The sequence below is a fragment of the Triturus cristatus genome, chromosome 1_2 (assembly GCF_964204655.1).
Source record: "Triturus cristatus chromosome 1_2, aTriCri1.1, whole genome shotgun sequence".
NCBI classification, from domain to species: domain Eukaryota; kingdom Metazoa; phylum Chordata; class Amphibia; order Caudata; family Salamandridae; genus Triturus; species Triturus cristatus.
In genome coordinates this window covers 924,868,246-924,885,746 of record NC_140580.1, presented here as the reverse complement: position 1 = coordinate 924,885,746, position 17,501 = coordinate 924,868,246, and the positions used below count along the sequence as shown (strand labels likewise).

Here is a 17,501-nt window from a genome sequence, read left to right as displayed (position 1 = left end):
TTTAGAATGTTGGGAGGATAAGAGAGGCAGTTGGCAGTTGGAGCTGGCAGTTGGCACCTGACTGGTGAAGAGAGAGGAGCACAACAGTGAAGGAGGAAGGAGTGAAGCAGCAGGGGTGGAAACTTGTGCCTGGAGTGGGGTCCATAAACCCACCCTTGATACTTGTCCCTACTGATGGATCCCAGCCTATAGCCCTGTGTGGGAAGAAGTCAGAAGAAACTTATCCTAAGGACCTGGACAGCAGGAACAGGCCTTAGAACCAAGAAAGCAGCAAGATTCTGACCTGAGAACTGGTTTCCCTGGAGTCTGGCGTCGAGTAGCCGAAGACCTGGAGCCCGAGGTGGAGAAGCGGCGCTGACTGAGGTAGCAGACGTCGTACCCGGAGCCGCCTGAGGTCGTAAGAGGGCGCCGACGGAGGTCGAGAGGAATACCAAGGGTCGAGAAGGAAGTGAACCGAGGTCGAGTGAGCGGCGTCATCGGAAGGGTGAAGTCCGCCCTCCGGAGTCGTCGGAGACCGAGGTCGAGGAGCACCGGAGGTCGGGAGTGAGGATCGCACTCCGGAGTCGCCCGGAACCTGTGAGGAGGAGCACCGGAGGTCGGGGGTGAGGATCGCACCCCGGAGTCGCCGGAAGTCGACATCGAGGCCAGGCCGGCCGACGTCATCGGAGCCGAGAGCGCCATCGGACCGGAGCCGCCCGAAGTCGACATCGTGAAGAGACTGCCTGACGCCGTCGAATCGGAGGTCGAGATCGAACCGAGGCCACCGACATCGGACCGGAACCGCCTGCCGGCGTCGTCAAAGAACTGACATTGTGCCGAGGCCGCCGAGACCGAACCGGAACCGCATCACGGCGTCGACACGACTCCAGCGGCGTCGGAACATCAGAAAAAGGGCAGTAAGTGGAGTAGAGGGCGCCTAAGGCCCTGTGGAGACCTGAGAGACTGCTCTAAGGGGCTAGGGAGGTGCTGAAACCAACCTGACTGTGCCTGGGGTGAACTGGGACTAACCTAGAGAGGTTGTGTGGAGAGAGAAAGCCAGGGCACTGGTATTCCCCCCTTTGATCTACCTCAGTTTAGGCCTCAGCCTTGTCCCAGCCAGGGAGTAGCCTCCCCCCCTCAAGCCTTCCACCACCCTACAAGCTGTGCCTGGGCCAAATCAGCCCTTAAGAATTGAGAAGTCAACTGATTACAGGAGGGTTGCTGTATACTTTTAATTATTTATTGGGGATACTGTATTTATTGAATTTTTATCTATTTATTGCTGCACTATATTTATAGGTCCACAGGACTTGTTGGTGTACAATATTTATTGGTACAGTATTTATTGCCTCAAAGTATTTAATTGTCTGTATATATTGCACTTGTATTTATGCCCTGTTATTTATGATCACCCCTATTTATTTCATCAAACAGCCAATATTTATTTGACCTGCACTAATTGAAACTTGTATATTGTGATTGACCTATTTATTTTTCCAATCAGCAACTAAGAGAAAAAGATAAAGAAAGAATATTTTCATAATTTTTACGGTGTAGAGTCGTTTTTGGAACGGATGCACGCATGGTTATTGTATGGGTATATTGTATGCTTAGCACTGCGCCTGTTTCCTGACCACTCGAGCCAAGCTACCACAGTGTGTTCGGGGAGTCCACCACCACCCTGCGGAGTGGGAGTGGGCGTTTCCAACATCCATCACCAGTGTTACTGAAACCTGCAACATAGGTTCTTGCTCAGGTTTGTCTTCATAGGAGTCTTCATGAGCATATTGCTCTTGAAATGCTTCAAAGGACATACATCGCGACTGAGGTTTGTCTTTAAAGGAAAAATCGCTTTCCACATAGCTAATGGCGTCACTTTCATTTAAGTCTTGCCATTTAACATGCAATTGGGAAGGGCTGTATGCCACCCCAAAAAGCACGGTTGTCCCAATCATCATATTCAGCAGTTCCACCCCCTTCCAGCAGGCACACAGGACGTAGTGGAGAGCTAAATCAGGTAATTTCTTCTAGTCAACGAGCCCATCAACACTAAGAACCGGTCCCTATGTTTTAAATAGGTTTGTGGTTCAGATGTCATTGATAGGTGTTTTGCATTTGTTGACACAACTGCCGCCGACTGTCTCATTAAAGTCTATGTCATCACTATGTCTGTCGATGAAGAAGTAGTTACCATCATCATTGTTGCCGGTTTCATCGACATGCGTTTCATCGTTGGACGATCTGTAGACAGTTTCTTGGTCTTCAAAGTGCCAGTATACTGTTGAGAAGGAGAAGAAGGCTCTGATCTGACCTTAGCTTCCTTACCAGATCCAGAAGGTGAAGGATCTCTCACAGCTATGGGTGTCTTGATAGGCTGTTTTTTTACCTTTAACCTTGTGTACCTTCTTTGATGGCTCTTCAGAAGACTATTTTCTTTCCCCTGGCTCAATCTTTTTAGACTCTAATTGAGAAATGATGACGTCCAATCTTCTGCCTCTCCAGAAATTGGAGTTTCACTGGCTTTCTTTTGCTGCAACTAGAAAGTGCCTTGACTCCCTGTCCTAAAAGGTTTTTGCAGAAAAAGTACAGCAGTGCTTACAATCTTTTGGCTTGTGCTCCAGATATAAACAGTATAAATACTGTTTATGTGGGTCCTGAAAAAAAGACTATGTTTGCCATAAGATTTACAAGGCTTAAGACCTTTTTTAGATCCCTCAGACATGATTAGCCTGTCAGAATTTACTGTGAAACATTTACCTTCTGTAATAATGGCAGTTGGAGTTCAATCTGAGGTCACGATTAGAGAGAAAATCACCAAGTAAACTGAAGAACTGAGCAGAGATCAGAGAGACTTCATTCACATCACATTCGTTTAGAAATCTGAGGCATGGTGACCCTTGAGTTGAAGGTAAGAGGGAAGAAGCTGTGCTCCGACTGGCTGGAGTCAGGTTCTTTCTAAAATCACGTGAATTGGTTATCAATGTCATTTGTTTAAGTTCTTCTTTTTAAAGCAATGCTTTACACTACTTATTCTTAATTACTGTGGGACTCCCACCTCAATGACGGGGAAGATTTAAACAATTAATTTTATGAAAGATTTAATACTGGAGAATGAGGGTGAAGGAAACCAGACTCGTTTTTAGCACCATGTATAGAATGAGTGGGAGAGGAAAAACTCATAAGCAAATATCCCTGATCAATTCATCCACCGCGCATTTCCCATGGACTGTGGGTGTGGGTACCTGGAGGCGAAGCTTTTGGCATTTTGTGTTTTCAGGGGTGGGCTTGCAGCTATAGCGTACCCAAAGGGTAAAACTTTCAAGTAGAAGTACTGTGCACTTAATACAAAGCATAGGTACCAGTGGTGGACAGGATGAAAGGGGATGTGGAAGTAGTTATCTTAAGTCCAGAGCCGCCATGAAGTTCCTAGTCAGGGCAGTAGGATGACTTCCTGTAGGGTGATCATGTGAAAGTGCTTGGAGAGGATGTATTGGTTCGGCAGGCACAGGTCGAGGATTAGCCAGAGGGACCAATGCATCTTGGGTATTAAGTAGTAGAGAGAGTACACTTCTTTACAACGCTGGTTTAAGGGCAGCAGCTCAATCTTTCCTTTGGCTAGGAGCACATGCACTTCCTCAATGAGAAGCCAAAGATCAAAAGGGCTGAGATGATGAGCTGAGGGGGAATGTTTGGCGGTGCGATTTTTATCTCCAGACAGTACCCCTGCAATGCTACTGAAAGCACCCCTTTGTCCAAGGGTTCACTGTTGAACAACAAACGTAATCGTCCCCTAAAAGGTGTTGTGTGATCAGATGGGATGGAAGGGGAGTCACTGCTTGAGGCTGAGGCGCACGGGTTAGACTTGCTTCGCCCCTTGCCTTGGCCATTATCTCTGCCAACCCTGAGAAGGATTTGGAGAGCTGAGTGTCATTAAAGGGCTGGTGCTTGTACTCCTGCCTTTGGGTGGATGCTGGTATCTATTATCTGTCTCTGAGTTGGTGCTTTCGAAAGAAGAATCTTACTGTGGAGGGCTGAATGGAATCCTTTGACTGTGTCCTTTTTGATTTATTTCTAGCTTATCATTGACCTGAGGGTGGAAGAGATGTTCCTCCATCAAAAGGCATGTTAAAAAGTGCTATTGCACTGTGGTATGGAAACTAGAGATCCATCCGGAGCAAAGTATGGCAGTGTAGGAGGATGTTGGTGTTAATGTCTCTGGAGATGGAGACATAAGGGGCGCATCCAATATTTGCTTGGAATATGGCTTTGCCCTCCTCCCTTCATATGTGCCTCAGGGAGGTGCTTGATGAGGTCTTCCATTTCCTCCCAGTGGTGCTTGTCATAGCAGGAGGGCAGTCCCTACTGCTACATGCTTGCCAACAGCACCTTTCCACTTGCTTTCTTTGTCGGGTGGAGGGTCATTGCCTCCTGCCTTCGCTGGGGCACATTTGAATGTTGAACGTAAAAAACAGTGAGTTGGGTGGAACTTGACCACAGATGTACACTGGGTCGGCTGGGGCAGGCAAGAACTTTATTTACCATTATGGGAAGATCTTTTAGGAGAACATTCCCTGGACAGTGATTTAACTTTGAGAGAGGATGTCTGCTCAGGGTCTCCCTGCAGGTCTTACCCAAAAATAATTTGGCCTCCCCATCCCCGATTGACCTTCGGTTGCATAGAGGTGTCAGTCACAGGTCATGGAGTTGTCTCCCAACCCCAGACACTACATAACGTCAAAGGGGAGCAAATGAGACATCTTTCAGCACTGTTTACAAAGCCGGAGGCCTTTTGAGGAGATACTGGACTTAGTATGAAAAACTGAGAATAATCAGTGACACCCCAAAATAGACCTCAGGACTACATCAATGCATGAAAAGAAAGACAGTAACAGACGTCTGTGCACAGGTTGACACCCCGTATACTCCAGTGACATCCTTAACCAGAGTAAAAGCTAGATCCGCAAGGTAGCACCCAGCAGACTGATTGCTGGTAACAAAGTTTTCCAGTCCAGTCTGAAGCCTAGAACAAATGTTTATAGGATGCAAAATCTTGGGGAAGATGTATTAATTAGAAACTATCCATCTGAACATGGTAGTAACCAATACACACCTGAGCTGTTGCGAACTTTCTACCATCTTTGACTCAATCCAAGTAAAACTTGAGACCCACCTAACATCTAGCACAGATCTCTCCTCTGAAAAGGAAGGTATATGCAAAAGGTGGGCAAAGATATTAACGGATTAGTATGAAAATCCCTAGACCACTTTGGTTAAGAAAGTCAAGTGGGCTCACATAGCTACCTAATCTTTTATGAATCACAGTATAGGGTTGCTGTAATCACAAATCTTAGATTCGGCTTACTCCTCAGGTGAAAATAGCAGAATAAATAATTGTACACATTTTTACGCACAAATAACCTTCACAAAGATATCTTGGCATCAGTCTGGTCATATAGCACTTTTATAAAATGTGGGACCTCTATGATATTACCATCCCTGGACATTATGTGAATATCACCTAATACAGTAATCCAGAGGACTGAGCTAGTCAGGCCTCCACATTCAATTGACTTATTGTTTATGAGCTATTTTCTACCTTTTTAGGAGAGAAAACTCCCAGTGTTCCTCCATCTTCACGAATGGCAACGCCCATCTCAGCCAGCAATGCTTCTCTAAAAAAACCAAAAAACAATAATAATATCAATTAAAAAGTATAATGATACAGACAGCGTCATGAAAGGCATAACAAGAGGACATCACTACCTGAATAATACATCTAGATCAGCATATTTTTCAACATCCTCATTCTAGATATTGCTCTAGACCTTAATCTCAAGATAATTTGCAAGCACATTACTCACCAAAACTTGAACTAGTCCTGTTTCAAGCATGCCTTAAAATGTGCTCCTTCAATAAATCCTGTGGTATATTCACTCTAAGTCTGCAATCAGTCAGTAAATCCTGTTTTTGGTCTCCTTCCCAATAGGATTATTAGACGTCACTTTAGGCACTGCCCAGGCCCCACTGATAGAGAAGACTAGTATATTAGTCCCACTCACTAAATTCTACTCTAACCAGTCTCCAGCATGCAGTGTGAACTACAAACCTTTCCATTCTAATAGCTTCAGTCTTGCGCAGTTTCTCTTCCCAGGTTTCATTCAGCTCAGCAATGATCTTCTCAGATTCCTAAGAAACAAAACTATAAGTCAGGATTTTCATAATTGGACCCATGCTATTAGGATCCCCAATACTTCCCCTTCCCACGGTTCTAGAGTTGGTAGCTCTGCATCAAGGCCATCTAATCTAGTTTCAACCACTGTTCAAACAAGCACATCAATGCTAAACCTATGGAATCAGAGACCCAAAAGGGTTCCACTTTGCCACTAGGAACCCCGAAAACAATTGTGGTAAAGTCTGCTTTTAAGAACTGTTTGAAATTACCAAGAATGCTTATGGTCATCAGACACCACAATATAAAGTGAATAATCAAGGAAATGTCTCTTCCCTCGGCCTGGACCTAAATTAGCACCAGGACATAGGCAGCTTTTTTGGATCTTTGTGCACACATTCCCCAGGATACTTTATCCTTGTTTCACTGTCACCAATATCATGTGATATCAACAATAATGCCATGCGAGATCTCCTCAGTGGTGTCATGTGTCAGGTCATGACAAGGGCATGGCAGGGGCGTGAATTACAGCCTATGCAGATTACTAAAACTGGGGATTATTTCAGTTGTTTTAGGCAATACTTTTTAATAATAATTACTGCAGTTTTATTTATTGTAAGATATAAAGTTTATAAACAAACAAGTAATTTAATATAAGCAAAGGTAAGAAATTACTTACCGTCAAGATTTTTTACAGCTTGAGGCAATCATAAATTTACATGATGTGCATTATTCTGTTATGTAGTGAGGAATCACAGAAATTCATGTGACAACTGTAGGTGGCATTGATGTGCTCCCCACGATGCCAACCATAAACCCACAAAGCCCCATAAAATGAGCACCACTTTTAGACTTCTTGCTTTTATTTCGATGATTATTAAAGGGGACAGGTTAGATTGGTCTTTAAAAAAACATTCTGTTCCACTTCTATGACGAAGCAGGAGAGTTGCAGGGGAATCTAAAATGGTCTCCAGTAAGTAAGAAGGAGGACCTAATGCGAAGCACCAACTTATCAGGGATGATGGTCAGGTAAGGAGGCTTGGATGACAGAACCTGAAATTCGCTCTCTCTCCTGGCTGATGTGATTGCCACTAAAAAAGGCTGGTTTGATGGTAGGCAACCGTAGGGGACAATTGTTCAGAGGTTCGAATGGAGCGCACATTAGAAGGATGAGAACCAAAGTAAGGTCCCACTGAGGCATAATGAAATGGGATGGTGGGAAAATATGTGCAAGGCCTTTGAGTGCTATATTTACAATAGGAGATTTAAATAACAAGAGCTGTTCTGGCACCCTCAGGAAGGCAGACAGGGCCGAAAGGTACCCTTTGAGGGTGCCCAGTATAGAGCCCTGCTGGGCAAAGGTTAAAATAAAAAGCAAAACTTGAGAAAGGGAAGCATAAAGAGGATCAATAGACCTTTCTGTACAATGTTTTATAAATCTGTTCCACCGGCAGGCGTACAAGTCTTGGTGGACAGTTGCCTGGCCGCCACAATAACATCACAAACTTCAGGAGTACGGTTGAATGCTATCAATTGCAGGCACTCAATCTCCAGGCAAGAAGGCATACACCTATGATAGGTTCGGGTGGAGGACCCTCCCATGCTGCTGCGACAGAAGATCCTCCAGAAGGGGCAGCCTGATCAGAGGGTCGATGCTTAATTGGAGAAGCTTGGGATACCAGACTCTCCGTGCCCAGTCTGGAAAGGAGTATAGGAGGCCTTCGCTTCACTCAAGACATAAGGCATCTCCAAGCGAGAACCGCTTTGGAAACTCATGCAAAAAGAACAATTGATGGACAGAATGCAGAACAATGTCATACATTCACCCCAGTACAGAGATCTGAGCATAAATTCATCATTTGTTTGCTCACTATGCCATTCCAGTTTGAACTCAGCCATATGCAAATCAGTCTTGACCCTGAGCCCAATGAGAACAGTCCAGCTGAACTGCCAGGCCAGGTCCTCCCTGGACTGGAAACAAGCATCCTAGGACCGGTTTAGGGGTTTCACCCTTCATCGGCCAGGATAGCTTGACTCCAGTGACATGGAGAGCACAGGACTCATGTCTGGGCATACCCGTCCCACTTGGGGTGACAAATGTAAAAAGAACAACTGATGGAAAGAATGCAGAACAATGTCATACATTCACCCCAATACAGAGACCTGGGCCTAAATCCACAGTTTTTTGCCTTGGAAACTCCAGCTCGAAAAACTGCTGACATTGCACATTCTCAGCAGAGGCAAACAGATCTAACCAAGTCTCTCAACACTTTTGAAAGAGAATTTGCGCCACCTCTGGATGGAGACGCCATTTGTGATCCGCTAGGCATTGAAGGTTGAGTTTGTTGGCCCTGGCGTTCAGAGAACCTGCTAGGTGTTGAACCACCTGTGATATGCCATGCTGTTCCAGCCATGTCCAGCGACACAGGGCCTTTTGACAAAGGGTCCACGACCCCACCCTGACCAGTCTGTCGCAGTACCACATGATGGTGGTGTCATCCGTAAACAATTTAATCAGCTTTCCCTTGATTGAAGGATGAAAGGCTTTCAATTCCAAGCAGATCGTTTAGAGCTCCAGCAAGTTGATTTGGAGTCTGGATTCCACCAGAGACCTCTGATCTCCCTCTCACCCAGATGTCCGCCCCATCCAAGGAGTCACGCATCTGTCATTAATGTGTGGTCTGGTTGAGGAAGGGAGAGGGGTCTGCCTCTGACCCAATCACAGTTGGTTAGCCACCAGTACAGATCCTGTGCAGTTACCACCCAGATAGGACCATGTGGGAGAGATTCCCCTGATGCTGCGCCCCCTGGAACTTCAATTAACACTGCAGAGCCCGCATATGCCATCTAGCATGTGTTACTAGCAGGCCCAGCAGTCTCAAGAGTCATTTTCAATGAAATCCAGAAAAGATGATGAAATATTTGTATCATAGCCTGAAAATCCTGGACTCGCCGTTCGGGAAGATAGGCCCGAAACAGCACTGTGTCCAGAACAGCACCGATAAAAGGGAGCATCTGTGAGGGAGTCAGGTGTGGCTTTGGCACGTTGATAGTGAACCCCAGTGAATGCAGGCCATTCGCCGTAGCCTGGAGGTGGGAGACAACAGCATAGGGAAGCATGATTTCAACAGCCAGTCATTGAGATTGGGGAAGACTGGCACCCCTGATCTGCGCAGATAAGCTGCGACCACCACCATCACCTTGGTGAACACCTGGACGGGTGCTGGTAAGGACAAAGGGAAGGACGGTTAACTCAAAGTGCTTGTGGCCTACCATAAATCGCAGGTAGAGCTGATAAGCAGGCAGGACAGGTATGTGAAAATAGGCACCCTGCAACTCGAACGCTACCATCCATTTTTCTGTATCCACGGCAGACAAGACCCGAACTTTAGCCACCCCACCTACAGGATTGGAACAAGCCGCCCCACGGCCACACAGAGGTTGATGAACGTGCACAGTCTTCTGGCTGGGATATGACTGGCGCGGCTGAAAGCACCTTCCATAGCCACGAAAGGGGTGAAAGGCAGACGGGGGACGTGTGGCCACTGAGAGGCCCAAGGACTTGGTGTAGGAAAGTGCCCCTTTTTGTATGGTTACCCCCCACATTTTGCCAAACACATGATGCACTTTGACTTGGTGTGCCCTGGGTCCTTACCATTCAGGTTCCCATGGCCTGTGTTCTTTCCCAAAGCTGTACCTTTATACGTACATTTGACATCTCTGGCGACAGGTAAGCCCCTTGTAAAAGGTATCATGGGTGCCAAGGGAACTGTGTCCAGGGAAGGCCTCTAAGGGCTGCAGCACCTATTGTGCCACCCTTAGAGGCCCTGTACCTTAACACCCACACACTGCCAATGCAGGCTGCAAGTGCAGTAAAGCCATAAAGTGTATATGGTCTGGGAGTTGATCATTACGAACTCCACAGCTCCATAATGGCTTTACTGAGGACTGGGAAGTTTGGTAGCAAACTTGTCAGCACATTAAACCCACACTGATACTAGTGTGGGATTTAACGTAAAATGCACACAGAGGGCATCTTAGAGATGCCCCCTGAAAAACGACCAGCCATGGTGTGGTTACTGAATGGCTGCCCTCCCATTTGCCACCACCAGACAGGTTTCTGGACAAATAGGTAGAAAGCCTCTGCTCTCTGAGTCCAGAAACAAAGCTCATCTTGGGTAGAGGTGTCATGCCTCCTCCCCCAGGATGGGCTGGGTTCACGAAGGGGAAGCTTCAAAGGCCTGCTGCCTTTATAAGCTGTACCTGCCTTCTGCTGCCCCTAGCAACTGGCTCCCACCGTGCTTAGGGTGGAAGAATCAGCAGGAAAACCGAGTTAGGAGAGGTGTGCCCACCTTCGCCAACCCCACCCGTCCGGTGGGGAAGGTGAGGTGAAGCACAGTCCCCTCCATCTTGAAGATGAGGAGACTCAACCAATTAGGAAGAGGCTAATGCACCCCTCTTACTGAAGGGTGACACCCTCCCACTGAAAGAGGACATAATAGGGGGTGTACCCACTCCAAGGAAGGGACCCATTGGTCCCGGCCTGCACACTCCTGTAAATGCCCCTAAATTTTGTATTTAGGGGCGACCCTAAACCTTGCCTCCTCAGATTTCAGGAAGAAAGAAGGACCGAAGCGCCATGCTGACCCAGGAAGAAGAGGCCACCAACTGTTTTGGCCCCAGACCTACCAGCCTGTCTCACCTCCACCCTCCCTACAGCGGAAACCCCTGACCTGGGATCTGGTGATCCCCAACCTACCTCAAGCTTCAAGTCGACGCCTGCAGCCTCAACCTGAAGGGTCCCCACAACTGTATCCGGTAAGAAGACCGGACGCCAAAAGACACCCCTGAACCGACGCCCCACAGCCTTGGGTGGCCCAACCGACAGTGTCCAGGCATCCCCCAAGAACCCAACTTACCTATCCAGCCGGTGATCAAATTCAGGAAGTCTCCCTGCCTGAGCCTGCAGCATCTTTTCTGAACTGAAGGACGTCACTGGAATCCACAGGGGTCGCCAACGTCTTCTTGGCCCTCTGCACCGGTCCGCCCCTGTGCCGCTAGTAGCGCAGCTCTTGTGCAGATTGTTGGCCCCTGCAGTGCTGATCTTAACCCCAGGAGTTTTGCTCCCATACCAGAGTGGGCTGCTCATAAGCAGCCCCTGACTGAAGGCCCTCTTAGCCCTTATTGACTAACATTGGAGCCCTGCACTCTGCACCCGGCCGCCCCAGTGCCTCTGGTGGTGCAATTTGAGTGCCTAACTGAACCTGGAGGAACCTTGGTTCTAACTTCCATGAACTATTCTTGCAGGTTGTTCGCTTACCTGCAAACTGATAACCTTCTTTTCCCCATAGGAACCAATGTTGTAAAAAGTGCTCTGTTGAGTTGAACTTTTGAATGAAAAAAAGTAACGAATATTGCAAACCTGAAAAAGCCTTACTTCCCTTGTATTGTAGGAGCCACAGTGTGGTATCTAGGCATACAACCCAGAGTAATTGATGCAATCCAAAAGTAACGCAAAAGTAATTTTAATTGTTTTTAAAGCAAATACAAACTTATAACAATTGCAAATCCATTCCCAATTCCTTTACCTTGTAATGTTTTACAACTGCAAGTACATTTTACCTACCTGTATCAAGTCCTGCTTGGTTCTCGAAATAAAATGTAAGTATACCTTTTTAATACTTACCCAATTGCTCTGGATTCTGTCTGAGTGTGTGAAATCAGTCATTGATTGAGCAAATACAATAAATGCTTAACACGCCCTCGTGATAGGCCTAACTGCTCGTCCACACTACCACAAAGAGAGCTGTTAGAACTTATCTAATTTAGCCTCTGCTATACCTCTGGGGACTCCCTGGACTCTGTGCACACTATACCTTACTTTGGTATAGTATATACAGAGCCTACTTCCTACACTTGGCGGTAACCCGTGAGTCAAAGCGCTCCAGCCGTGTCTCGGAAGAGACGGCTGCCATCAAAGGGCATGTCCATGAGAGAGGCCTGGACAGCCCTGGAAAAGCCAGAAATCCTCAACCGGGCGTGGCTTCGAACAGCCACAGTCAATGAAATCGCTCTGCCCGGTGAGTTAGCCATGTCGACACAACAACGAATGGAGAACTTTGCTGCATCTCTCCCGTAGGATACTGCTTGGGAGAGGATGGGCCGGGGATCCTTCGGAGCCTGTGTCAGCATTTGCGCAACCGTTTCCCACAGGGGTTGGGAGTAACAGCCCAATAGGCAGCAGTGTTCACCTCCTGCAATTCAAGGCTGAAGTAACAAAAACATTTCTTACACCAACTGCTCAGCCTCTTGGATTGCCTGTCCATGGGTGCGGAATGGAATGTGCTGTGAGAAGTAGAGGCTTGGACCACCAAGCGCTCGGGGGTACAGTGGTTGGTGAGGAAATTTAGCAATGGCTGCATGCGATTTTCCTATTCACAGGAGCCCCTGTGCTGGGTTTGTACCTGATTCCCAGAAGGACATCTGTTAAGGTCTCATGGAAGGGCAGCTAGGTTTCTGAGGAGGAGACCTGCCTGCAGTTCCTCTGTCAAGATATTGATTTTCACTGCAACGGAAAGGAGCTGAAGGTCCAGGACCTCAGTTGCTCTTTGCACCACCACAGCGTATAATGCTTCCTCCTCTGTAGCCACAGTAGGGGGTTGAAAACGGGCCAGAAGTGTCCAGCCCACTGGCCTCACCCTAATCCTCGTACCAGTCCATGGCCTGATTAGGCTGATCATGTAAAGGGTGGAGCAACCCCTCCTAATCTTCCTCCATTCCTAACCCTTCAGAATAAGGCGGAGGAACCAACCTAGGACATAAGGTTTCTGTTGGCACCAATCCAGCTAAAGGTCGGCAGAGATGAGAATGAGGCTGGCGCAACCGGGGGACACCAGCGGTGTTGGGAGTCTTCGTGTCAGAGCCAGCTCAGGGAAAAGTCGTAATGGCACGACCAGTGTCCGTCTGGATCCATCGCTGGATCCATGGGGTGGGGCGGGGGTCTCAAACCAGATGCGGAACCCGATGGAGCCCCCTCTCAGCCTCCAGGGCCCGAAGGCTAGCCGTTAGGGTCAGGCCACCCAAATATGAGAACATAGCATAAAATTATTTGAGAGGGACGGAGGTCGCTCCCAGGAAGGTGGGGTAGCGGGAAGCCGAACCAGGCACCGGTTCAGAGGAAGGAGTCCTAGAAAGCGGAGTCTCCCCTGTTGCGGCGACCAACAGACAGGGAGAAGTTGAAGCACACTTTGACTTCCTGTGATATCTGTGCTTCTAACCTGACCGACTTGACTACTTCGAGTGGGAGGACAACAACTCCAGACTCCTGGAGCAGTGCCTGGACCTTCCTCTCAACCGGGACCGTGAAAGAGACCTCCAAGGAGAATGACGCGGTGCCGAGAGCCAGGCTAAAAGCAGCTTTAGGGACCACTCCCTCAAAGCTTCCAGAGCCATGGCCCGGCAGTCGGAGCACGACTTCAAATCATGGTCGCGCTCCAGGCACCAGAGACAAACCAGGTGTGGGTTTGTTACCGACATGGTGCAGTGACAGGCACTGCATGGCTTGAACCCAGAAGTCTTCTCGAACATGTTAGGAAAAAGATATACACTAAAAAAGGGGCTGACAAAATGTCAAGAAAAGCCTGTCAAAAAGTGACAGAATAGCTCTCTTCAAAATCTGTGCTGGCTGGCTGGCGCGGAAAGAAAACAACAAATGCCAGCACGCCGATGGGTGCCTATATAGGTAAAGTGTATGCCCCAACTGCGCAGACGACGCTAACGTCACGCGGAACCAACAAACGCCTCCAACTGGTGCACAGGGGTATTGATAAAAAGAAAAGATCTTCCAGGTGCAGTCTGACATCTGTGAAATAGTGCTAGCGTTCGACCCCCAGTCTGTCACATTCAGCCCACCGAACTCCAGTGGCGCGAATAATGCACATTCCCACGATGTCAGGTGAGCACACCCAATTGACAGGGAGATTCATTGCGGTTTAGGACAATGATGCAACTAGTGAGGGTCCCAGTCCTCTGGGATCTAATGGCGAGAATGAAGCTACAAGCCTGGCCCAAGCTGACCAAGAGGGAAAACAGGGAAGACAGACAGACAGACAGACAGACAGACAGACAGACAGACAGACAGACAGAGACACACTTTTTCTACCCTAGACCAGTCAGACAGATCCACCCATAAAGGTATATGTGAACAACACGCCATACAGTCTCCTAATAGACACGGAGGCGACAAGGTCATGCCTGAGGGAAAGGATAGTCTCACTTATCCAGAAATACCGCAGTTGTACAAGGGTTCTCAGGCACAATGACAGGGATCTCCTTCACGGAACCTCTCAGGCTTAAGGTAGGGGGGAACACGGTGAGGGACCAGTTATTATACTTTCCCTCATCCCCAGCTAATATACTAGGGTGAGACCTGATGACAAAGCTCAAAATGTCCATCCACTTTGCCAACGATGGAGCTATAGCCTGCTCCTCCCTACGATCTCCTTCCCTAGAGTCCGCACCATTAAAACACTCCCGCATCACATGTACACAGGCGAGGACAATCGACTACCAATCAGAACCCCTTTGACTGATTTAAATTATGCAAATTTGCTCGACAGTGGACGTGCCATGCACACCGCCTGTTAGTTGAGACAGCCAAAAAGACGAGGGGCTTGACAACCAACAAGATCTGAAAAGAGAAAGAAAATCAGGACCGCAAAACGCACTAGCCTGCTGGGTCCCCCGAGGCCACTCTGCTGCTGATCCCCCCCCCCCAGTGTGGGGATGGCTGACCACAACCTGGGGAGAGGGCAGTCTGATGATGGGGCAGGACGGCTCCCCATCCAGTCCTTTAAAGCAGAAACCCTGGTCCCCGCACCCTTATGTCAATTGGGATGGGTTTCAATCACCAAATAAAAAGGACACCATTCTCAGGACACCATTCTCGGGCCACCAGCCCGTGACCAAAATTCCTTCATGGCATGGAGTTCCAACAGCGCCCCCAAAAAACTAGCAGCCTCCAGCCAATGGAGGCCCCTGTTCTAAAAGTAAGCTGCCCTCCAGTGTCGGAAAGCAGGTTTACCGTACTCTCGGGATAGTGAAGACCCCATTAACTCCATCGCACAAGATTCAACAGGTTGCGGAGCGCTGCACAGCACCCTGGCAAGTTGGGTGGCAAGTCCCAGTCCATCATTTGGTGGAGGAGTGTGGCTCAATGGTTAGAGCGGCAGACCCTGAAGCAGAGTGCTGGCCAGGGACCAGGGTTCGATTCCCGCCTCGGTGGGGCTCGGGCTCAATTTCCTCAGACCTGTCTATTCTCGCCTCGGTGCCTATTCTGATCATGGGCCCCACGCTGCAACTCTGGGCAATAGCTTGCTTAGCCTCCACACCGGCCCCAACAGCGCTAAGGATGCCTGGCTTCACCCTGGGGGTGCCCAGGAGTGGACACTACACGGGGAAAGCCAGGAGGGGTTCCACAGCGGTATGAGTATCAGCGCCAGGAAACCGCAAAGGCGACACCGCAAGGTGGCCGTCTGGTGACAGTGCGCTCTATAAGTACCTTGACATTTACATCACATTCATTATACGAATTTAAACGAGTTCTCGAAAATGAACTCCATATTCTCCATGAAGCCATACTTTTCCTCCCTTCTCTCTCTCAAAGTTTTCCAAGTGTTTAAAGTCTATTCACCAGGTCGTGCCCCTCCAGTAAAATGACAGAAGCATGCCACTGGTTCGATGCCCCTAGTCAGCGCTAGGAACCGCAGGTCCAACTACCCAGGAAAAGGGAGGGGGGTGCCGGAGAAAGGGAGTCCACAAAAATCTATCACAGCACCATGCAAGTTTGGAACACAAGAACGTGCTCATCCCCATATAAAGCCTAGTAATGAGCCAAATACACCAGGCCTTACAAATACCCTATGAAGGAAACAGTAAGCCCAATCTAAGACACCGCAATATCCGATGCACACGGAGGCAACGCAACAGCTTTCCAACCACCTCAAATTTTTCCTAATAAAATAAGAATAACCAATCAAGTGAGATTTAGGGAAATCGCCTAAAGACCGATAAAGAGAAGCCCAAAGCTAGCCCAAAAAAGAAGGCTCTAAAAAAAGGGAGTAGTCAAGACACTTGGCGCCACTAGGGAGGGTCAAGTTGCACACCACACGCTCGGACTAGCGGTGTACACACGTTTTTTTTCCCTGTAATAATCTTGCCCAATTCTGAACTCCCAGCTAAGAACGGAGAGGAGGGAGGCACAACAACCCTTGAAATTAAATGCGTCCCATGAACCATAATGCACCTTTCGAAATAAGATACTCCGACTGAGGCCACCTTCCGACACCTCACTAAAGTTGCATGAATAGTGTGTGGAGAGCATACCCTTAAAAGGAAAGCAAAGGAACATCACAGGAAAAAGACGGCACATGCGTTAATGAACTATTTTCTGAAATATCCAAATGAACGTAGCTCTTATTCAGCAGGTTGGCAATCGAACATCCAAGTGCACCACCTTTTCAGGAGCCATATCAACACCTCGACGAGATCTACAATGTGGGAATTGAGAACCACGAACTGTATCTTGAACTTTTTGTTTCAAACTTTCAAGTCAAATGGGGGGTGCTCGAGAGCCCGACTCCAGGATTGCTGCTCCGTAGTGTAGCTCCGGTGACGGGACAAATGATCCATCATTAATCTGCTTTCCCAGTCGTCATTCAAGCCTATGATCAGCGGGTATCTACTCGGGGAGACGGCGGCACAAAGCATTGTAAATTTTGATGCCAGTGGTCTCAACAGTGCGGCCATATCGAAGGAGCACTGGGATGCAGAGCTCCAGCCTGGTCAGGAGGTGGGGCGAGGAAGATTAACTGCGGCGCAGAGCTGGGTTATCCCCTGGGCCTACCCAGACAACGCGTGACCACTCGAGAGGAAGGACGGACACTCGAGACCTAACTGGCAGCCGCGGGGATGCAGGGGCTGTCCCCCACAGGCAAGGAACCTGCAGGTATGGGCGCCCGGGCATCAGCGTGAGACAGTCCAGCTGGGCGGCCCTGCTCTTGCCGCAGTGCAGGCGTGGCTGTGGAATATCAGGCCTAGCTCAGGCCTGCCAAGGGCACTGCGGCGGGGCCCGGGACATCCCTTCTGAGACCCATTCACCAGAGGAGGTGCCCTCGGGCAGTGCTCACATTTTGGGATGTTCGCAGCGCCTTGAGTGCAGGCGCTTCAGTGATTTATCGTGTTAGGAACTGTTGGAGCGGCCGGAGACTCATCCCCAGAAACAGACACAGCAGGTAGGAGCGCCGGAGGCGGGCCCTCTGCTGCGCAGCAGCCTCGTGACCGAGACTCCTGGTAC

General features: G+C 48.6%; 1 protein-coding gene across 16 annotated transcripts in view; it reads right to left on the bottom strand.

The window, feature by feature from the left end:
- Positions 1 to 17,501, bottom strand: part of KIF1B (kinesin family member 1B) — a 1,461,559-nt gene that overhangs the window by 1,066,168 nt on the left and 377,890 nt on the right. For all 16 annotated transcript variants that reach the window (XM_085609808.1, XM_085609814.1, XM_085609823.1 and 13 more), the window contains 2 exons: positions 6,086 to 6,165; positions 5,576 to 5,651 (listed from right to left, as the gene is read on the bottom strand). In XM_085609808.1, coding sequence (XP_085465934.1) covers positions 5,576 to 5,651; positions 6,086 to 6,165 — 156 coding nt within the window. The remainder of the gene's footprint in view (positions 1 to 5,575; positions 5,652 to 6,085; positions 6,166 to 17,501) is intronic.